The 23,753-nt window shown below is 37.6% G+C and overlaps 1 protein-coding gene across 1 annotated transcript; it reads left to right on the top strand.

The window, feature by feature from the left end:
* The first annotated feature begins 894 nt into the window (after nt 1–894).
* LOC131591017 (synaptonemal complex protein 1-like) lies at nt 895–22,878 on the top strand. Its single transcript, XM_058861448.1, has 32 exons — nt 895–1,008; nt 2,473–2,548; nt 2,743–2,789; nt 4,332–4,496; nt 4,900–4,967; nt 5,135–5,208; nt 6,566–6,624; nt 7,020–7,089; nt 7,700–7,773; nt 8,143–8,251; nt 8,691–8,785; nt 8,922–9,106; nt 9,573–9,640; nt 10,733–10,800; nt 11,392–11,469; nt 12,048–12,178; nt 12,660–12,777; nt 13,014–13,084; nt 13,764–13,845; nt 14,325–14,385; nt 14,689–14,753; nt 15,430–15,492; nt 16,211–16,327; nt 16,914–17,024; nt 17,680–17,772; nt 20,134–20,208; nt 20,468–20,543; nt 20,665–20,827; nt 20,940; nt 21,718–21,864; nt 22,159–22,245; nt 22,331–22,878. Exons 1-32 carry the CDS (start codon nt 931–933, stop codon nt 22,472–22,474), a joined length of 2,919 nt encoding a protein of 972 aa, XP_058717431.1. The 5' UTR covers nt 895–930; the 3' UTR covers nt 22,475–22,878.
* Nucleotides 22,879–23,753: the final 875 nt, after the last annotated feature.

The raw sequence follows: 23,753 nt of genomic DNA, 5'->3' as shown, positions 1-23,753 counted from the left end.
GTTATATGGATATCAGGTTATTTAGATGTATTAGGTTATACTTGGTTATACTCAAGCTGTATAAGCACCTTGTAACTTTGATCTAAGTTATATAGGCATCAGCAGCCAGATCTTGTCCCCCAGCGCTGTGAGCAGCTCCCCGGTCCGGCTGAGCTCCTGGCAGGCAGCAGAGTCCCTGCCCTGGCACACAGAGCCCTGAAGCCCAGGGATCCTTCTCTGCGGGACAGTCCTGAGTGCTCCAGCTGCACCCCGAGCCCCCCGGCTGCACAGCTAATCCCAAGTGCCCCCCAAGAGCCCCCTCCTCACAGATCCCATCGCCTGGGGCTGTGCCAGCTTTAGGAGATGCCTCAAGGACCTGTCCCTGCATTGCACCCACAGACTCACCGCGGCCCGCACTGCAAAGGTTTGTCCTCCCTTGAGCTCTCCGGGCTTTGACTTTGTCTGCTTTGGCTCCTTCCAGAGCTCTCAACGTTCCAGTGCCCGACACACAACATTCCATCCACCGACGCTTCTGGGGGAGCGATTTACAGCACGAGGAGTCACAGGAGAACGGGACTCCCCCATTTATTCCCTGTACAGGCGGGACCCCCTCCCCCATTCCCACCCAGACCTCTCCCACGGCGACACCCCTAACCCGCCCGGCCCCCCGGGCTGCCCCGAAACCTCTTTGGTGCCCACACCAAAGCACAGCACATTTTGGTGACGAGGCAGCCGCGCCTCCCGCTCGCCTCTCGGCCGCCGCTCGGTCCGGCCTGGCCGCGCCTGAGGCGGGACAGCGCCCTGCAGCCGCGCAGCTCCGCTAGGCGGCGCCCCCGCCCGGCGCGAGCGGCGCTGAGGGGCCGCCTCAGCTTCCCGCCCTTCGCGCCCGCCCTCACGGCCGCCGAGAGGCGCCGGCGCTGGGGCCCGCCTGCCCGCCCCTTTATCAGGGCCATGGAGAAGGAAAACCGCTTTCACTTGTTCATACCGCAGCGCCGGAACGCTGGGCAGGTGTCTGCTGGCAGAGGCCAGGTGAGCGCGGGGCCGCTAAGGGCGGCTGTGCTGCCCTGAGGCCGTGGCTGAGGAGCGGGCGGGGGGGAAAGCGCAGGGGCCCTTCCCCGGGGACACGGGGACAGAGCTGTGCCCGGAGTGCCCCGGCGGAGACCCGAGCTGGAGCACACACACACCTGCACACACCCACACCCACACCCACATCCACACACACCCACACACACACCCACACACACACACCCACACACACCCACACACCCACACACACACCCACACACACCCACACACCCACACCCACACACACACACACACACACCCACACACACCCACACATACACCTACACACACCCACACACCCACGCACCCACACACACACCCACACCCACACACACCCACACCCACACACACCCACCCACACACACACCTACACACACCACACACCCACACACACCCACACACACCCACCCACACACCCACACCCACACACACACACCCACACACACCCACACACACACACACACACCCACACACCCACACCCACACACACCCACAAACACCCACACCCACACACACCCACACACCCACACACACACCCACACACACACACCCTCACACACACCCACACACACACACGGGCAGGACGGCTCCTGCGTTGGAATAATTTCTGTGCATATACCTAGACTGGTGATGGGGGAACACCTTGGGTTCCAATTCCAAAGACTTTTGCTGTTACTTCCCATCTGAACTGAAGGGAATCATCTTCTCGAGAATCTGCTCTGTGTTGTAACTACTTCACCGATGATAAGTCTGCATTTGATACGGGTAATTCAGCACAGAAAGCGAGCAGTGCCCCGCTCGGATGCGAGCAGTGGCGTTGACGTCTTGCTCTCACCAGATCAAGTGTGCAGTGAAAATGTTCTGTCCCCACACTGGGTTATGGGAATTAAGTTATTTTTTCATGTTGAAGCTCTTTAAGAAATGTGTTGAGATTCAAACGGGATATTCTGACAGCAGATGAGTCATGCTGTTTACAGGACAAACTTCTGTCACTTAAAAACCTTGTAAAAGAGTATTTTCATGCTGGAACATAATCAGATATGGCTTAAAACCGCCATTGGAAGTAAAGCAAAAAAGAAATACCAGCTACTGGTCTTCAAAAAAGTAATTTGGCTTCTTGAGTTCTTTACCATGCCCCAGTGCACAGACAGGCAGGAACTGCTGAGTTCCCTGCATTGAAAGCTTCCCTTTTGGCCACAGTCTATGAAGGAAACTGCAAAAGACCAACAATTTGATAAACCACTGTGAAGTAAGAAGCAAGCGAGTTCCAAAGCCATTGCCAGTACCTTGGGCTTTGAAAGTTGTAGGCAGCTGCTTTATTAATGAAAAATTCTATTTTCACATCATCTGTAGAGGGTTTTTTTTCCTAGATTTATAATCCTTCTTTACAAATCTACCCATAAGAAACTAATTTTTAAATTTGTGCAGGGTTCTAACAAATGCTCAGATGATGATTTTAAGTTGCCATCCAATATGTCGAACCGTGGTGAAATCACTGATTCAGGTAAGACTAAAATATTTGCCATGCACAATCTTTAATTTTTTAATTTTTTTTTTTAATATTATTGAGTTTTAATTTTCATGAGTAGTCTTACAGTTTCATATCTGTAACACTGTTTCAAGTCTGTTAACACTGTTAACAGTCTCACTGTTAACTTTTTTTAGCAATACATTGATCAATGTCTCTTCATGTTTCAGATACAATTTCACAGCAAGTAAAACTTTGCTCTGAAGTAGATGAAGAGGTCAGCTAAGTATCAACTCTGCATATCTAATTTATTTGGATTGTTTAAATTTGTTCCCAAACAGTGCCTGAAGCATTATTGAGTAGATATTTCAGTGCTAAAGGAGGTAGTCTAAAGGGGATAATGTTTCCTGTCTCCTGTTTAAAGCTGAATCACTTAGAGGAGATATTTGTGATTTAGTGAACATGCCTGCAGACAAATCTTTAAAAATTAAGGTGATTGCAATGTTGTTTGTTATTGTTGTTTTTTCATTTTCTTTAAGTGCCTGTTAAGTCTTTAGAGTAAGATTTAAACACTTAAGTATCCTGGTGGAACTGGTTCTGAATATTCCATTGAGGGGCAGAAGGGCTGAAATCAGAGTATTCTTTGGAAAACGGAAGTAGATTGTCCCAATTGCCTTGTCTGGCTTTATTTTATCTGTAAAACAATGAATTCAGTGTTTTCCTCAAGCACTGGATTCTTTTCATAGCTTCTTTACCAGCATATTTCTGTTTAGCACAATTCAGTAAAGCTCATTTTTTCACAATATCTTCTGTACTGCAGCTGCAAAACACTGTTTGCTACTGTCACCCTGAGAATTCAACCTTCTGATCTTGTTTTCATAGTTTCTAGCCACTTTTCCAGGAAAGTAACTATAAACATAGATGTTTATACATTCCATTAAAGAAATGTCTTTTGATGGACATTTCTCAGGACCAGTGTGGTTGGGAAGGTGGTAACCTAACCATCCAATCCCTGGTCGTTGTCTGGAATCTATAAATACTGAAACCACAGAATAAATCACTCTCTTTTTCCTATCACACATTGAGCTGTGTCTGTGTGAATCATTTTGTGTCCAACAGCGACATGCTACCACAAAATAAAACACATTTCTTCCGCTCCTCCTGCTGATTTTCATATCCCTGATGATTAGACTTCTTTTAATCCTAGCAGCTATTAAAGCACCATCAGGACTGTAAAGATATCGTGATGCAGCCAAGACAAGGATGGTGTTAGGGATGTCATACGTAAACCAAACTGCCCTGTGGGCTCGTGTGTTACTCTTACCTGCCTTGACCACTGGCCCAGCACTGCCTGTACAATGCTTTCAAAGTGTTCTAAGAGCACAAGGGTGGGTGTTTTTTCTTCCTGCTGCGTGCTGACATTAATGGCAGTATCACTGCTGCTCTTGGGCAAAGTCTCTGAAGCTGCTTTTACAGAACCTACTAGAAGGAATTTTGGCTTCGCTGATAATTCTAGCAAAGCTTTAATTGATTTTGGCGGACTGCAGTTATCCATGCCTTTAAGAGCATCTATTTGATGATGTCTGAAGGCAGTTTGGGATATTTCATTGTATTTGTTTATCCTATGTGCTCTGTAATGCCTTTTGATACATACATAGTGGGTGTACAAAGATTTAAACTTTGGCTTCTGATCCCATATAAGCTTATATCACCACCTGTGGAAAAATACTACTCTTGTGACATTTCTAAGAGATAAATATGTTATCTACAACAGTATTTGATAGTATTTGAGATTAAATTGTGGAACCTGTTTTAATAGAGTACAGAAACAATGAATGAATTGTTCTCCAAACTCTACAAAGAGGCTGAGAAGATCAAGCAGTGGGAACTGACTGTGGAATCAGAACTAAACCAGAAAGAAAGAAAACTCCAAGAAAATAGAAAGATTATTGAAGCACAGAATAAAGCCATTCAGGAACTGCAGGCCAGTATTGTATAGCATACATTGAATAGATGAAGTGCTTCCTGATTTAGTATGACATTATTATTGATGCAATTAAATATAAAAGAATGTTGCAGTTTGGTGTGTGCCTTGAGAAAATGATTATTTTGAGCAGGTGTGTGCACCTGTCCTGTGTGTGTTTGTATGAAGAATATACCTCTAAGTGCCTCAGTTGCTGGTAAATTATTGTTCATTAGTTATTATGACTTGCATACAAAAGATGACTCGGGATGTAATACAAGATAAAACAGACTTCTGTCTGCTGTGTGCTGTAATTTTGTCTGCCCAAAATTACTTTTTTGTGTGGGATTTGAGAAGTCAAAGTGTATTTCTTATATGTTTTTCAATAACAGTGTCTTTTTGCATTTGTTCTCTATGAAATTAGTTTGAAAATGAAAAACTCCGTTTGAAACTGGAAGATGAGATGTGTGAAAATAAAGATCTCTTGAAAGAGTAAGTAATACAACCAAATAGATATTTTTGTGGTGAAAATGATCAGTTTTCATGTGGTCAGTTTCATAGAGCTGTTAAATGGTGAAGGTCATTTACATTGTTACTCCTTAGGTACATAAAGTACTGTGCACTCCTATGAAAGCATATGCTATTTTTCCCTCCTTTAGAGCCACTGCTTTGAGGCATCTATGTAATCTGCTCAAGGAAACCTACTCTCACTTCACAGAGAAGACCAGCAAATGTAAATGCTTTTTTAATTTTCATTTATGAGAATCAGTGTACTGTCAGTGTACTGACACTGAGCAAGTGTCAGCTTGCTCTAAATTCACAAACAGAAAAAAGTTCTCGTGCTGTTCAGGTGCGTTCTCCAGTTGAGGTCGACTGGATGTGGCTCTTAAAATGAGAAGTGAATTCAAAGTAAATCACAAAATTAGGAGTGAAGCCATAGGTTTAACAGAGGTATGGTTTGTAATACTAAATCCAGAGGGCTTTTGAAGCCAGTGTCATTGTTTGCTGAAAGGTTGCAAGCCTGGGAGCTGTTTGGGTGCCTAAACACTGATACAGGTTTGAGGCAGTGTCAACACCCCTGATTAACCACTGACAGGTACTCCAGAGCCATGCAGGTCTCCTCAAGTCTGGTCAGCCCACTGAAGGTTTTCAATCCCATCCAGACACTGTGAATATATTAAGTTGTATGAAGTGGCACTTCATGCCTGTTTTCAGTCAGTCAAATCTACTCCAAATTCCCAGCACTCATTAAGAAATTTCCAGAGCTGGAATTTCCTGTTTGAAGCCATTCACACATTTGTGTGGAAAAAAGGTCTTAACCCCAAGGTATAATGAGTAAGTAGAATTCTTCTTGCAAAACTGAACAAGCCAAGACAGTGGGATAACTTAATGAAGTTTCATTCTTGAGGTTTTAAAACATGTTCTTGATTGGGAATGACTTTATATGCAATTTAGAATTGTTATTATAGTCATTAAAATTTTACTAACTTGTTCCTGGATACTTAGGAAGTGTCTATTTCTTTTTAGTCTTAATTCTAGAAACACTTGTGTATAGATGTACTTTTTTGATAGGTGTGTTCTTATTGTTCTCTCCTTAATTGTTTTCTTAGGGAAAAATAGTATCAATTAGAAAAGTGAAAGGAAAGAAGGAAAATATGGACATGGAGTGTTGTTGCAATTTTATAGTGATAGTTCTGTGGTCATAGGTATCTGCTGATAGGAAGAAATTCAGTGCTAAACCTTACATTACAGTTTATCAAATACTAACAGTTTTGAAACATTATTATTCAACAACATTAATACTATAATAATTAATATGGTTACATAAATTGATCCAGAATTACACTTTTCACAGAAAAAAATTATATTGGGAAGGAAATTTAAAAGCTGAGCTTGCTTGATGTTTCAATGAAATACATGTTTTCCCTAGATTCTATAACTTTTGGCACCATGTTTTATAATGACTTATTTAATAAGAAAGGAGCTGATAATTCCTTTTTTAACTCATTATGTTGATTAAGCATAATGACTTGGACAGCTTGCATTCTTTTTCAAAAGAAAAACCTTCCTGAATGTTCTTGCTTTGATAGATGAACAGGAAAAAAATGAAACAAGACAATTGTATGAGGAACTTCATAGCGACATAGAAGTAAGTGACACAGCTTGATAAAAAGGATGTGAGTTATGTGGACATGCTGAGCTGAGTTACATGTTTATGTTGAGATACTATTTGTTTCCATCATGTGTGCATATCATGTCATGTGTGATGCAGAAAGTCAGGTTTTCAGTCCCTTCTCAAGAATCATTTTTGTATTATATAAAGCGCATTCAATGGAGAAAATGCAGCAGCGTGTGGGATGTAGATCCATGTGATCTGTGTGATATGTGCTTAGTGCTGGGTGACTGCCAGAATGTCTTGTCTTCTTTTTGGACTCTGTTTTGCCTACCTGGTGATTTCTTGGAATGGCTGAGGATGGCAGCAGCCTCTAGAGAACTTCCAGGGTTTTCCAATATTGAACTTCAAACATTAAATTTTGTTTTTAGAGAATGACAGTGGCATTTGAAGAGCTTCATATGCAAGCAGAGAGGGACAGACTGGAAATGAGCATCAAATGTGAGAATTCTGTTTATTGTGTTTATGCTGCTGGCTCAACAGTTTTGTACTTGATAGCTTTTATTACACATGCAGGGTCAGGGCAGACAGACATGAAGTGCTTGGATGGTGAGCAGGTCACACTGAGACACCAGGACCCTCTTTTATTCATGCTGCCAGTATTCACTGCCTGGCCCCTTCTGTTGCTGTTCCACTGGGCCAAATTTGGAACTTTATTATTCAAACAGTCACTCAAAGTCCAAGTTTTGTCTGTGACATACAGACTAGAGATCAATACCTATTTCATGTAACTAGTTTATTTAAATAATAATGCTGGCTACAGAAACTTTAGCTCTATGCTCTCTATGTATAGGCTACTATGTTCCTGTTTCATTTTCACATGCTCTTTTCTGTTAGTTTCTTGTAACAAATGTAGTAGTGGACTAATTCTGTGGAAAGCTGGCAAAAAAAGATATTTTTATTATGAGATCAAACATTGCCTCAACAATTTTTCTTGGGAAACAAATTGTACCACTGTAAAATTACAAGCAATCTTAAACTGCAAGTTATATTGAATTTGGAGTATATTTCAGCTAGAATGTTAACTATGGATATTACTGTATCTCAAAAGTAAAAGAAGAAGCAGAAAAGGTGGACAAGTTTGAAAAGGAATGCAAACTGGAAGTCAGTCAGAAGGAAAAGCAGGTTTGCTCAGTTTTACCATCTAATATGTGCAGCTTTATTTGTGCCTAAAGGGGTAATGCAAGACCCAATAATTGTTTCTGAGTACTATTAAAAAAGACAAAAATAATAGCTGAAGCTGCATTTAATTCGGATTCTGCTAAGTTCAGTGATGTTTCAGTACCTTTAATCTACTGGAATTCATGATTTGATTTTGATCTGGAAAATCTTTTTGTTTAGACTAAGAATGTGACTTGATCAATATTTGAGTAAGATCAACAGTCTTATCTAACTTGAATGACAGCAGTATGTCTGCTTATCATACCTGGGGTACAAATGAAAATGAATATCTGTCCCTTCTCCAGACTTCATTATGATATTTAATTTTTCTAGATTTCAGCTCTTACCATACAGAGAGATGAAAAAGATGGTGTAATAGAAGACATCAAGGCTCAGCTGAAGGCATCAGAAAATAAGATTGCTGACTTAATAGAAGCAAAATGTAAGAGTTCTGTCTGCTGTGTTTAAATGTAATTGTTATAGAAGCATAGGAAACAGGGTCATGATAGTTTTATTCTGCTGCTGGGTCCTTGAAGGCCTTATTTTTGTTTGGAGCAGAAGCTGCTCATGTGGAATCAGGAATGGCAGGGTAGTTTTTAGGCGAGTCAAGCTGTGAGAGCTTTTGAAAATTGCAGGGGGAAAATATGTTGCTTCAGTTTTGCAAATTCATAGTCAGGCAGATGCCACTGAGGAAACTTACTTTTCAGAACTTGATTTTCAATATTTTTAAGCCATCTATATTCAAAGTATTTCTAGTATATGATGTCAATACCATTGGTCTTTGTTAAATTCTATAAGTGTATGTGCTTTTCCATTTTTAGCAGCATTTTTTAGTAAGTACCCTGTTTTTAGAAGTATAAACATACATCATTTTTGCTTAGTACGTGAAGAAGAAATGTTGAAGGAATCCCAGGCCAGTCAAGAACATTTGAGGGCAGAGCTGGAAGAGGCTAAAATTTCACTGCAAAAAGCAGAGGTACGCCTTGCCTATAGTTTTGCAGTGTAAATAGACTAGATGAGCATTTGCATAAATAATTATGGATACTTTAGATATGAAACAGCTGTAACTGTTTGTTGCAAACCATGTTTAGAAATTATATCATGTTTTGAAGGTTACTCAAAAGAACTTAGAAACAGAATGCCAGACTACCGTGAAAACATTAATTCAGGTCACTGGAGAAAAGGAAGCACAGGAGGAAGAATGTAAAAAAATGGAAGCTTTGCTTGCAGCCCTGACAGAGGAGTTTGAGACTTCTACTGCCAATTTGAAAAGCTTGCTGCAAAAGGAGCAAAAGAGGTAAATTAAAGAATTTAAATTTGGAGAGTCATCTTAGAGGTTGCAGTCTATGACAAAGAGCAGTTAAAAATGAAGCTGAAATTTGAGGGTTTTTTGACACAGTGGTCTAAATCAGAGAATTTAATGTTGTTTTTAATGAATTTGAATTTTAATGAATTTTAATGTTGTGATGGTTGATACTGGTCTATAAAAAGTAAATTTTTGTCCCCTCTGACTTTCATAATTCTTTTTTCAAGAAATACAGATTTCTGTATGTATATATTTGTTTACTTTTAATGTCTACTGTTCTGAAGTTGTAAAAGTAAAAATTTGATATGTGTTGCAGGCAGATATATCATCTGCCTGTTGAAAGGTAAATGTTATTAAAGTGCTTGTGGTAAGACTGTCTTATTGTCCTTTAAGTTTCAAATGCAGTGTTTTGTACTATACATTTGGGATTTTTAAATTTCAATTACTGTTTTCTTAGATTAAAGGAATATGAAGACAAGTCAAAGCTGCTTACCTTGGAGCTCCAAAATAAGTCTGCTGAGCTGGGTAAGGCTTGTAGAAAGGCAGAAAATGAGCTAGGCAGTAATAAAAATGTTTTCTGGAAATGGACTGTTTCTAGTACTTGGAGAAATGATTTTACAGTACCTGTACCTGTCAGGAATGCCTAAATTTCTTTTTACTCATCTGACTCCATTTTCTTTGGTGGTCCTTGGTACTGGAACAGCCAAAGGGCAGTGCTGTGCAGAACCCCAGTAGTAAGACCATCCATGCATGAATTCTCATGGAGGTAATTTTGGTTTCCAGCTAAGACTAGTAGCACTGCAGGTGCCAGGAGTGACTTCTGTGGCTTGTAGCAGAGATAAAACCCTCCCATTAACGTTTCTGTACTTGGCTGGATGTGCAGTGGTGCTGGCAGGGGTTATCTTTAAATACTGCTTTGATATCATGTGGTTTCTAGGGATGTGCTCCCTAGCCCCCAGAGTAAGAGATCTGCCTTCAGGACTGTTTTCCTGCTGTGCAGCACATGGCCCTGGGTTTCATCTGACAGATGAGAAATGTGCTTGGATGTTTCCGTCTACATTGAGGGCATCCATAGAGAAGTGTTGAAAAGTGAACTGCTAATACTTGTTTAGATCGAGGCAAGATGAGACCTGTGAGAATTCCACACCAAACGTGACCTTGGTGTTGAGCACTTGCAAAAAATACCAGTATTGTGAATTTGCACACAGGAAACATTTGGAAGTTAGTAATAACTGGTTTCCTTTTTCAGCATATCGGTGTGATACCTTTAGCAGTTCAGATTTTTTTTCTGGAACAATGCAGATGCATCAATACTTGGAGAATACTCTGGTCTTACAGTCCATGGTTTATTTGAAGCCATAAGTGTGGAAAACATAATGGGCTCTGAATTTTATTTCAGATAATTAGTTTCTCTTCAGATACAGATTTGCTAATGTCTTTCTTAATCATTTTTTCAAGTCTACATTTAGATTAAGTCATAAATTAGCTTTTCAGCTTCTGAACTTAATCCAGAAAGTTTTCAGAACTGGGTATTGCAAAAGGGTTAATGTTTTATACTGCCTGCGAAATATGAAAAATTATTTCTGTTCCATTAATTTTACATTACATGTGCTGAAGAGGAGATGACTAAAGTAAAATGTGACAAAGAAGTGCAACTTGAAGAGCTGTCAGAAACTCTGGTAAATGTTCATTTCATTAATCTTATAGCATTTACTCTTAATTGAAATTCCTCTTGCTTTGTAAATATCTTAAATGCCATAGATGAACACAGTCTAGTCAACTTTAACATTTCTACTAAACTTTCTCACACACAATTTCAGTGTTTTCTTTGAAGAACGTTATTGCCACTGTTTTTCTTGTCTCCCATGTTTTGGTTTTCATTGTCAAGATTTTTGGTTATTTCCTTCTTCGTTCATGCTTATTCAAATGCCACTCCCTCTGGATATAAAGTTTCCCAATGTTTTGCTTACTTATAGGAAGGTAATTGGCTCTGGCCTTTTTGAACCCTACTGTACTTTGACATAGGCCCATTTTCTGTCACAGAAGTCTAAGCTATATGAAATACACTCTTAATAGAGGTTTATTTTCATTATGATTTTCATTGTATATATATTTTTTTCATTATGATTTTATATTTACAAGTCTAACAAGAAACTGTATCAAGTCAAGTTAGTGTGAAATCAGGTGTACATTTTACCATGTCTGCTTATTGTTATAATCTGGGCATTGAGTGTTCTAAGTTAATTGAGTGTTCATTAATTTTCTAAAATGGGCAGGTTGGAGGACTTTTACTGAAGAAGGATCTTGAGGCTACTGTAGAAAATTTGCAGAGAGAGAAAAATGTGGAGAGAGAAATGAAAATGCTCTTCAAATCAGAGAGGCCTGAAATAGGGCAATAGTAACATGCTTTTATAAATAGTGAAGTAACACATCATAACTTGTATACAAGTACATAAGAAATAGCACACAGAGCAGTGTCCCACCCTGAACTGCTCTGCTCATAACAGGGACAGCAGGAGATCCTCTGTCCTCCTGTAGCCTCTTACACTCTGACAGTAGCTGTACCAAGGATGAAGACACAGCCCTGCTGATTGCCTTTCTGTTCTATCTTCTAGAACTGGAATTCTCTGATTTTTACTTAGATGCATGTAAAAGCTTATGAAGTCTGAAGTAAATGTCTTTATTTAAAATTATGTCCAAGGAATCTAATTTTAGTAGTTTTGCAGACTAGATAATTAAACTCACAGCAGGGGACATGTATAGCACTGGTGTCAGAGTTCACTCTCTCACACCACTTCCATATCCCACCAGAGATATGTGAAGATACAGTCTGGATAATCCATGACATGGATGTTGTTTGGTTCTACTGAAAACCTTGTGCTGTCAGCTCATGTCTGATAACCTCCATGAGTTGTAGTTTACACATGTATACTCAAAACTTTTCCTTTTCCTTTTGCAGAAAGAAATCCATGATTTGAAAGTACAGCTGACTAGTACAGCTGAAAAGGAACAAGATTATTTAAACCAGCTTTTGACCCTGAAAACAGATCTTGAACAAGAAGAGTATGACCATTTTGAAAATATAGTATTTAATTTTTTTTAGTGTTATATAGAAGTTATTTTAATACACAGTGAAATGTACTATTTCAAAAGGAAGTTTTGAACTAATTAGTATGACATTAATTATACACTTATATTTGTAAATTAGATTTTGTCTATTTGTATGTATTCTATGGAATACATGGTTCCATATCTGTTTGACTTAGTTAACAAGAAGAGAAGGTTTCTGAATTCCTATTTAATCCTGCTTTAAACTACATAATTTTCTCTAAGCATTTTATTTATATAAAAGTTGACTCTGGTTTTCTTTCCTTCTTGTGTCACCTTTTTATATCACTGTGACTTTGCTGCAAAGCTTATATTTGTAGATGAAGGCCTGGACTTTTTTCAGCATGGAGTAACACTTGATACTGGGTATATTTAATTTAAAAGGAGATTTCAAAATGCATGTTCTTATTCCTTTTGACCATTTGTTTTAAATTAGGTTGAAGAATGAACAACTAACAGTGTATCTCAATAAGCTTTCACTAGAGAAAGAACAAATAGCACAAGAGAAAAATGGTGTGGCTGCAGAACTCAAGAGGCTGCAAGAAAAACAAGAGGCAAGTTGTAAACTTCCAGCTTTTTTTAAAGGACAGTACTCAATTGTACAAATCAGATGATAAGCTGAAACATGACATGGTTCTGTAGAGTACCTGGACTGTTTTTTGTGTTTGAATTGGAAAGGAAGTGTATTTACATTTGTGAATAAGGCAGGTCAGTGTGCTTTGGATGTATTTGAATTTTTTAAGAAGTCACTTTGAATTTTCTTTCTTTGCTGACACGGGTCTTTGTATAGGATAGTAAGAAAAAAGAAGAAAATACAAAGCAGTTAGTTGAAAACCTAGAAGAGGCAAATGGCCAGCTAAGGCAAGTAAAAACAAATATTAATATCTGATGTTGTTAAAGGAAGTAGACTGAAATAGTTGTGTTCATATGCTGCTTTCTGGGACTTTTTTGATTAATGTTTTTCTAGATTATATAGCTAAACAGAAACTATTCAGTGTTGCTGTTGGCCAGGTAGAAATTTTCTCAGATTATAAGTACCTGTTGCTGCAGGAACAATGTTTGCCATAGTTTTGTATTACATGAAAGAGCTGTTCTGTTTTGTGTTAGACATCTTAGGTGGGAAGGAAATAAAAATGGAAGTTCAAGGTTATGGATTAAATGTGACAAGGCAAAACTGGATATGTGTTACTCTCTGCAGAAGTCTCTGTACCATCTGCTCAATACACAGGCAACCTCCCATGTTTCACAGCTGCATTAAAATATTCCAGGTTAGGATGTATTTTCCTTAGGTTAGGTGGAACATCTTTTCCTACTTAAAGAATGTATAGACTGTTCACATATTGACTTACTAGCCATGTCGCCTCATTTCACTGAGCAGCTTATGAAGTTCCCATCAACATTAGCAGCTCTTTTTAGAAAATAAAATACAGCATTATTATTAATTATGATGTACTATTACAAGTACACTATACTATTATACTAAAGAGAAGTTAAAGGTAATAAATAAATATTTACCAATGCTTGTTAATTTGGCCCTTAGAAGTGAACTGGAGTCTTTGAAGGAGAAAATGGCAAAGACAGGTGAAGAGATTAAAAGTAAACTGGATGAAAGAGAAGAAAACGTACGTCACGTCATGTGTCATGAAAATATGTTACATTACCTGTAGGACATAATCTAAATTAAAATGTGTGTTGGGATTTTTTTCTGCAAAGCTCTGCCTGGTGGATGTGATCTCTGCCAGAGGCTTTCTTCTTTCACAGCTGCTGCCAGTTGTGACATTGTGTGTCCACATGCTGAGCCCTATTATTTTAAAAGCCAAGCAAAATCACTGGGATGTTTACTCTTTGCTTGAAAGTCTAATATTAAAGATTTGCTTGATTTCAGGCAAACAGAGAATCTGCTTTTCTGTTTTTTCATATATCCACTGAGTGATGGATGGGCTCTGGATTAGCTTTTTATATGTAATGTGAGTTTTAGCTTAAATAGATTAAAATATTTTCACTTTCTTTCTATAGTTTCAAAGCAACCTGAGGTTTTTAGCATTAGAATGGATTTCAAAATTTCATTGTAAAAGTCAAAGATTTACAATTTTAATTTCAGGTTAAGGGTATTGAAAATGGAATTTCAATAAAAGAAAAGCATTTGCAGATTCTAGAAAATAATTGGGAAAATTCACTTTTCCATGGATTGTAGGGAACTTCATACAAGTATATTTTTAAAATTGTGAAGAGACTGGGTTTTTTTCCTTCTTTCTTAACCTTATAAACACTGGGTCACTGCTATTAATTAACATCTTGTAGTACTTTATGGCTAAAACTCAGATCATCCTAACATGTCAGCTTGTGTTTCAATCCTGTTGGAATAAACCAGACTGGTGCAAGTGCATGTTTGAGAATGCTGACAGGAATTGCTAACATGGAGTCATTTTTAGAACTTACTAATTAATATTTGAAATATCTCTTTCAGATGAATAGTTTAAAGAAACAGGTGGAAAATAAAACTAAGCACATTGAAGAGTTGCAGCAGGAGGTGTGTAGAGATCTTAAAAGTCACAAATATATAAAGACATGGTATTTTGGGGCGACTTTTCAGCAGTTTTTGTCTGCTGTGGTATCTTTAGATACACCTATGTAATTTAAACATTTTCCTTTCTTTTCCTAACTCTGAGCAAATTAAAGAGTCATCTTTGGAATCACTTGATTTCTTAAATTAGCTTTAATTTAAAAAGAACAATTACAAAAATAATACCTTGAATAAACTTGTACTTTTTTCATTTAGTACATAGTATTATTTATTTACTGGTCATCAGGACTATCTCAGTTACCACTAGTAGAAAAGAATTCTGCACTAGCACAAATTGTAGTAACTTCACTGTAAAAATAATTTGTATATTTTGTCATGACATCTTGACACTTTCTGTCAGCAGCACCTTAGTTTTAATTCCCATTTTGCACCTCATTTGTTTTTCCCAGTTGTTGCTCAGAAGGAGCTCTTTCTTAAGGTCATGAAGAAACAGTATTATCACAGTAATTAGCTGAGCATTCTTTTGTTTGGAGAATTGTTCTGGAACCTGAACTGCACAATGGAAAGTTATTTTCTTGATGAAAGCTGGAATTTTGAAGATTCTGACATTCCTGATGCAGTTAAACCATTACATAATTCTATTAACTTATTAAGGTACAGTGCTTGGTTTTTATTTCAACAGAATAAGGTGCTAAAAAAGAAAATTACTGCAGAAAGCAAGAAAAACAGTATTTATGAAGGGAAGGTAGGTTTAAATAACATCACGTAGAAGATGAGGTGAGTGTTTTTAAGCCCCAGTGTAACTAATGATAATACTTGTTAAATACATTCTGAACTGATTTATAGATCTGGGATACAGATTTTGTGGGAATGAGTCCATAGTTTTTAGAAGATGCTTCCATTTTTAATCATTGGGCACTGACTATTGGACATTTAAAAGAGATGGACTTCACATCACAATTAATTATGTTTTTAATCAGTTCCTTTCCTTTTTTTTGTTTTGTTGATAGTAGACTGAACAGGATTTTGTAACCCCATTGTGACAGAAAAGCATTTAAAAGATATATATATATTACTCACTTTAGGCTGTTCTTTAAATGTGTTCTGCAGTCACAATCCCTCCCATGGGAATATCGTGTCCAGCTTTGGGTACTGCACTTGAAGAAAGAAGTGGACTTTTGTGAGGATATCCATATGAGAAACTTAAAAGGAAAAACTGTAATCTGCAAAATGCTGTTGCCATGGTTTCTTTGAGTATTTTCTGTATTTTCTGAGTATTAACTGACTTCAGGCCAAAGTTCAATTCTTTATAAAAAAAAGCTGAAGTTTTAAATAGGAAACACTTTAATCGTATACCTGAAAAGTAACAGTGTGTTTCTACTCAAAAATAAGAGGTAAAAAAAAAAATCATTAACATATTAATTCCTAAATAAATAACAGCAGCAATTCTGCATTCTCAAAAGGTGAATAAATTGCAGTTAGAGATGGAAAACATGAACAAAGAACATAAGGAAACAGTTGACATCTATCAAAAAGACATAGAAACAAGAAAAATGAATGAAAATAAACTTCATGAAGAGGTGAGAGGTGTTAATTTTTTCTGCAATTTATTTTTTTTTTTAATTTAAAATGTTTTTATGAAGCTTTATTGGCCAGAGTCCTTGATCTCACATTTCAGTCTTATCAACATAAATGGAACTTTTTTTGTATGCCCATGAACAAAGCTTTAGTAAATTAGGTGCTTAAGTTAAAGTATTTGAATATATCTTTGAAAATAAAAACCCAGTTAAAAATTACTTCTTTCAAGATACAGTTCAAAGAAATTCTACCCTTGGTATAAAGTCAGCATAGCTAAATTAGATTATAACTTCTCCCATATTAGTATTTTTTTTCCCCACACATTTTTTGATGGTAATTCTAGGAAATGTTAGGGCAGAGAGCTTGAAATGGCCTTTTGGTTAGAAGTGAACTTGCCTGCCATGGATGTACCTTTGATCTTGCCCATTTTAACAATCTGCATAAAAGATGTCAGATTTGAAAAAGATCTTAAAAGCAAATGAAGTCCAAGTGGGATTTTGGCACCCACAGGGGGAAGATAAATTAAACTAAGATTTTAAAAAAATATATTGTTACATTTATGAATGAAGTGCAATTTATTACTAACAGGTAGAAAAGTTGAGGTTGCTTTATGATGAAGCAACAATGATACAAAGAGAAACTGATATCAGATGTCAGCATAAGATAACTGAAATGGTGGCACTTATGGAAAAGCACAAGGTGAGAGATTTTACTGATTGCTGTGATTTGTAATTTGTGATAACACGTTAATAACCTTTCAAAATCAGAAAAAGGCCTGAATCTCGGAAAAGGAAGCTGAACACATACTTGAGTTTTCATCATCTAAAATCAAATGAATTTGAAGATTTTGAAAACATGCCTATGGGCAGATAAACTCCATTTATCTAAACTTCTTGGATTTTTGATTTTTTTTTTTTTTTTAATTCAGGCTTGCTTTGATACCATCTAAATGCAGTATTTTTCAGTACCAGTTTGGCCTCTTATTCTGAGGCGATTACTTAGTGACTGTCAGCAGTTTAGCTTGACATATTTTAGGTTACCTTTCTATTACCCTCTTTTACCATATCTTTAGCAGATGTCATTAATAAAAATAGCACAGCTGGCTCATAAGTGCTGAACACATATTGCTGCACAGAAATACAGCACTCTCTGCCAGTCCACAAAATAATACTGTATCGAGCATTTTCTGTTTTACAGTCTCTGCAGAAGGATCAGTGTTTGTTCATGGTGCTTTCTGAATCTTCTGAAGAGCCTGGTTTGAAAGAATGATTGATGTTTTAAGAGTGGATAGATCTATAATTGTAAAATTTAGTCACGTTTTGAGTTTGTTGTTGATTTGATTTTTTTAACACAGAACGAATATGATAAAGTGATTGAAGAAAAAGATGAAGAGTTAAAAGTATATAAAATTAAACAGCAAAAGCAGTTTTCATCAGAAAGAGCACTGGTAAGGAGTACTTTCCAATGTTAAATAATTCAGTGAAGGGGCTGATGTCCTTGTCTCATGGTTTTACACTGGCTAAGAGCCCGGCATGCATGAAAAAAAACATTCACTCATTTTTCTGTGCTATAGTTGAGCAGAGGAGGGGAAAGAAAAATTGAAGGGCTTATGAACTAAGGATTAGGAGAAAAACACTTTAAGGGTGAAACAGGTTCAAACTTAAATAGTATCAAGACAATATATTATTAATAGTATTAAAAGTGGGTAACAGAATTAAAATAAACCTGTCGCCCTGAAAACTAAGTCTTCTGATCTTGTTTTCATAGTTTTAATTACTTTCCCAAGAAAGTAACTGTAAACATAAATATTTACACATTCCTTCGAAGAAACATCTTTGATGGATGTTTCACATGACCAGTGTGATTGGGAAGGTGATAATTTAGTTACCCAATCCCTGGTCATTGTCAAGAATCTATAAATACTGGAGTCAGAAAATAATGTTACTTCTTTTCCTGTCATACCATTGAGCTGTGTCCGTGTGAATCATTCCATGTCCTTTAGTGACATAAACCTTTAGAACACTTTTTTTTCCTAATCCCTCCTTCTTTTCCACTGACAGTACGGAGAGACAAAACATGTGATCTTTAATCAGTTTGTCATTTCTAAGAATATTTTTTTCAGTTTGCTTAGGGAGTTTCTTACTGTGCCGTGGGGTCTTTCCCACCAGAGACAGTTCTCTGTGAACCTTTCCAGTGTGATTTTAATTTTGACAAATAGCTGTCCCACACGACCTGCTGCCACGTGAGTCCCGCCCAAAGGCAAAGAGTCTTCGCACAACTGTTTTGCAGGGGTCATTGGTTTAGGGGCTGCAGTCTTTTCAGGAGGAGCTGTTCTAGTTTGGAAGCATGGATTCTCCAGCTTCTCTCTTTGTTTGAATTTCCCACTAGATTACAGCTTTTTAGCATCCACTTCCTCCAGCATGAGCAACTTTTCTCACGGGCTGTGATGGATCTCTGCATTCCCCCATGTGCTTTATAAATTACAGAGAAACAGTTTGTTGTAGTATAGTCCTCACTACAGCTTGCAGAAAAATCTCAGCTCTGATGTTTGGAGCACTTCTTTTCCTTCCTTCCCCTCACTGACTTTAGTGTTGTCACCATGTTGTTCTTTTCACATCTTCACTTTTTCCTTCTCTCTGATTCGGAGAAAATTGTTTGGAGGTTCGTTTGTTCTCCAGTTCTATCAATTGGAAAGTTCTTGCAGGGTTTTGCAGTGTTGAAAAGTTGATCTCACCTGGGCTCTGTATTGGGGGCGTTGCTCGTCATGCCCCCGCTGTCAGCCACGTGGTGCCCACCACGGCCACTGAGGCACCATCTCATGTTCAGCGCCTCTCTTCCTGCAAGGCACCGAGAAGGAGAAGCTGCTTCCACAGCTTCTGTCCTTCTGCAGGCAGCACGGCTGGCTAAAAGCGGCTGAGTGGGCAAAGTACACGAGGAGCTGTGCCGAGATGGTGGCAGCCACACGGCCCCAGGCACGTGGTTCTGGCCATGGGGCCTCGGCTGCGTGGCCCTGGTGGCCACTCGTGGTGCCAAGAGGGCCTCGGCTGCGGCGCCTCTCCACCCCTCAGAAGAAGAAGAAAAAGTGTGCGCAGTTTTTTTCTTCCCTTAATATATCACAGAGGCGTCACCGACTTTTTTAATTAGGTCAGCAACATGTCCGTGATCAGAGCCTTCAGAAGTTGGCTCTGCTGGACACAGTAGAAGCTTTGAACAGGTTTCTCTCTCAGAAGACACTTCTGTGGCTTCCTCCACCCCCACTGAGAGCCAAGCTGTGTTAAACCAACACCCCTTGAAGAGTAATATAATTATAAATGCCGTATTTTACTTCTTCCTATTGAGTACTTGGGGAAGGGTTAACTGTCTGCTTTAGTGGGATTGATTCAGCCCACTAATTTATTTGCTTTTATTTTCTTACAGATCTTATTCTGGGCACTAAAAACTCCAAATGTTTCTAAGAATAAATTGGAGTAGCAGTTTGTGTCTGCTCTTCGAGATTGTGTGTCATTTTCTGGCTTCACAGTTTGAATATGAAACTTTTGTTTTAAATAGTTAGATTCTGCTCTCTCACCATTCTTCTCCCAAGTGTTTTAAGGTCTTACCTTGAACACTTCTGATCAATTACCTTTTCTTAATGTACTTCAGGGTTTTTTAAACAAGCTAAAGCAAAGGTTCAAGTATAGGGTTGAAAAACAAATAGAATTATCTGTTGTATGTAATGAGTATCCCTATTAATTACTGTTTCATTTTGGACTTTTCTTTTTTCTGGGTTGTGCATAGTTAACCATATAATTTATTTAATTGTTTTTAGGAAAATGAGCTGTCATATTTGAAAAGTGAACTGTCATCCCTTAAGGAACAACTGAAAGCAGAAATTGAAGAGAAGGTGGAGTTTTTTACTAACTGAGCAGTGTGGGTGAGAGGTGTGGCTTGGCCTTGTGCTCTGGGAGAAGTTGTATAAGAAATCAAACTGAATAGAAAAAACATGATTTTGAATGCTGCAGTTGTACTAAATCTGGTCATTTATTTGTGTAAACTTTGTAACAATTGATGATTATAGACTGTGTTCTGTAATTACAACATGAAGATTCATAACAATTGAATTCAAATAAATATTTACTGCCTATCACATAATTCTTTTTTAGGAGAATCTTGTAAAAGAGCACTCTCAAAAGATGATTTCTGAAAGTGAAAAGAAACACAAGGTAACTTTAACTTTTTAATTGGTTTTAGAATTTGGTAGTGTGTATATGTGTAGAATCAACTGAAGTGCCATGATAATTTATTTGCATTCAACAAAAGACATTGGAATGCTTTTAACTTAAAATTTTTTAAAGTTATGTTCCTGGGACTCCTAAACCTTGTTTAGGTCCAGACAGTGAATCTATTAATGTAAAAAATAGAAAGTCTCCAAATTATATTCCTATGGAAGTCAACATGGTGGTAAAGAAAAAAGTGTCTCCTGTGGTACCTGCAGGAAGCCCCTTGGGCAGTTCAACATTGAAGTTTTGTAACTCCTAACAGTGAATTTTTCTTGTTGCATTTTTCTGCCTGTATTTCTTAATTCTCTGTAGATACTTATTTATTTTCTTCCTGGGATAAGCAGGGATTTTAAAGGGTGATACCATTCCATGGAGATATTAGACAGCAGTTTGTGGAAGGGTTCCCAATATGTCATTTTCTTGCTCAGTTGTTGCTTTATGTCTCTGGAATTGTTTTACTTAGTGTTCAAAAGTATCCATTTCAAAAGGCTTTTTTTTCCTCTATGGAAGAGAAAAAAAAACTTATCTAGCTGTAAAAATTGTCAAAGTATCAAAGTATTTCTGACTGCAAAACTTACTCTTCTTCCTTGTCAAGAGTTTGCTTGTGGTTTTCATATTGGAACAATAAAATCCACTCCCATTTGATGTTATCTTTGAAAAAAAGGGACTGCACTGGACCATTGCAATGCTTCTCAGATTAATTTCTAGTGAAAAAACTATTTTAAATAACACCAATGTTGATATTGCCATCAATCTTTCCCTGAAAAAAAAAAATCTTCCTGCAGTTTTGTTCATTTCCATTTTCTTAGATGTTTGATATAGTCCATATGCAGTGGCTACAGTTCAGAATAATCTGAATTTCTACAGAGAAGCGTGAAGAACTTAGTATGCCATGAAACTCAGTTCTTCCACAGCCTCCTGTTCATTCTCCTCATTTGGCAACCAGAAAAGGATATTTCCACCCCACCCCACTTTGTTTGGGTCTTTGCTTCATGTTTGGATGGAAAGATAATAGTTCCACCACATCTCCCAGGTGTCTTCTTGGACACTCAGACTGTAAACTGGGTCATGAGTTTAGGTTTATACTTACCCCATAAAATATAATCTAAAAATATAAAAAATTTATTTTCCAGACATATATTGTAAAGACTCCTCCAGTAGATAAACTGCAAAGTGGAAGAAGCACAAACCTACCTTCAGAGGAGAGCACAAGGAAAAAGCAAAAAGTGCTTCTCCAGTTGGATAGTCAGTCAGACAGCTCTGAGTACACTGACCTCCTGGTAAGAGTCAGAGAACAAATAATGTACTGAGCAGTTCTTTGTGCTCACTGCTGTGTCTAAGAATGAAAATAAAGAGTTTAGGCTTCCACATTCAAGCCAATATTTATGTATCTTTTTTACTTAATTGGTTCTTTCTGGAATTGTAGTTGTATGTACACAATTTACATTCTTTTCATTGAACTGTTATGCCTCATAATGACATCTTAACTTTTTTTTAAATAGTTTAATATCCATAGGGGGAAAGAAAAAGTATTTTTTAATATAGTGTGACTAAGTAACTTTTTAATTTATTAGACCATAGTCTCAGAAGAAGAAATGTTTGAAAATTTGTACAAAGATTATCCACAAGCTTCACAATTACATTCCACAGCACCAAAAAAGGTATGTTAGGCTTTCATATGATTAAACCAAACAGTTAATCTGATTGTCTACACAAGCTAATGGATGGCTTTATATTCCTTCCTAGACACCAACTTCATCCAATGTGAAATCTCCAGGCTCTTCACTGAGATTCAAAACAATGAGGAGAACGCGCCAGGCGGACTGGACTGCGGTTTCCAAAATGGACAGGAAAAGAAAAATTAAAGAAGCTGCAAAGTTCTTTACTTAAAATGCAGAAATCCCCAGTGCCTGGGCATTGCTTATGGGTGCCACCATAGGGGTGTTATTCTCTCAGAGTCAGTACTTTGTTGCATTTTTCTGTCATACCCAGTGCGTTGAATTCTATGTTCATTTCCTTTACACATATAAACTTTATAGCTCTATAAATACATCCCCCTGCAGAGTATTTTCCACCTTTCCTCCCTTCTGCTGGAAAATGTTGGGACACAAATTTGCCAATTTTAAATTTTGAAAGAAATATAACTACATAGAAAGTTGTTTCAAAGCTGTTTCTGGCATTAGAAATTCCGGTTTTAAAGAACTTCTGTTCTTTTAAATTTACTCTGTTTTTGTTAACACATAATACTTAGTGAAAGAAATGTAGCTTTTAAATGTATGCACTTTTACCTGAAATCCTCTTGCTTTTTCCTGCCTTTTAATGGCTGTTAGACCTGTCTGTTTACACTGTTCTAGATTGTATGTTAAAATGGTTTTGAAATTTCTAAAACTGAAGTTTTAATTGAATTATTTGCATTTAAAAAGATTTCAGCTACATAAGAAATAAAATATGCACGTTATAAAATTGTGAAAACAATGTTAAGATGCCATTAAATTATTTATCTGAAATACAAAGTGTGGGACTAAATGTTGTTGCTTTAAATGTTTGAACACAGACAGAAATTACCAGCCAGCCTTCCTAGGGACAGCAGCTTCTGCCACAAAAGTGTAAGGATAGATTAGAACATCTATTTCTGTATTAATCCTTGATTAATCTCGATTTCAACAATGACAAACTCTACTTCAGAGCTTAGAGATAACAAGAAAACTATGTCTTAAAAGATAATGAAAAATTAAAAATTCCAGATTCATCTGAAGTGGGAAGCAAAACATACCTGCTGCATTCTTTTTGTGTAGTCTTATGGACAGGCCAGTAGCTTGGGTTCTTTATGTTGAGCTGTTGAGCAGTGATGTAAATAAGATTTGTTATTGTATGTAACTAACAAATATTGTGCAAAGATCTGGAAGAATATACTGTGCTTTCCCCATGAGCACTTGAAAGTGAGAAATGGAAGTCTGTACTGCTCACTTCTAGACTCAGTGACTAATCAATTAGAGCCTTGGTATTTTCTAGGGACATGAATCCACGGTATATCACATAATTCTCCTGAGACCATGAGTGTGTCCTGTGAGGTGGTGTGCAAATCACCTGAAAAATTACAAAAATATTGCCAGCAACACTCCAGAAAGCTTGCAGGAAATGCAAACAGCGGGGAAGGGTGTAAAGTCAC

This window comes from Poecile atricapillus, chromosome 36 (genome assembly GCF_030490865.1).
Source record: "Poecile atricapillus isolate bPoeAtr1 chromosome 36, bPoeAtr1.hap1, whole genome shotgun sequence".
NCBI lineage: Eukaryota > Metazoa > Chordata > Aves > Passeriformes > Paridae > Poecile > Poecile atricapillus.
Note: the sequence above shows the minus strand (reverse complement) of the source record. Positions and strands in the feature narration are given on the sequence as shown.

Bases quoted from the DNA above. Each gene is read 5' to 3' on its own strand.
- LOC131591017 (XM_058861448.1), top strand. From the start codon at position 931: ATGGAGAAGGAAAACCGCTTTCACTTGTTCATACCGCAGCGCCGGAAC. The intron at 8,786-8,921 runs GTACGCCTTGCC...CATGTTTTGAAG, and splicing joins TTTCACTGCAAAAAGCAGAG to GTTACTCAAAAGAACTTAGA. The intron at 21,865-22,158 runs GTAAGAGTCAGA...TTAATTTATTAG, and splicing joins CTGAGTACACTGACCTCCTG to ACCATAGTCTCAGAAGAAGA.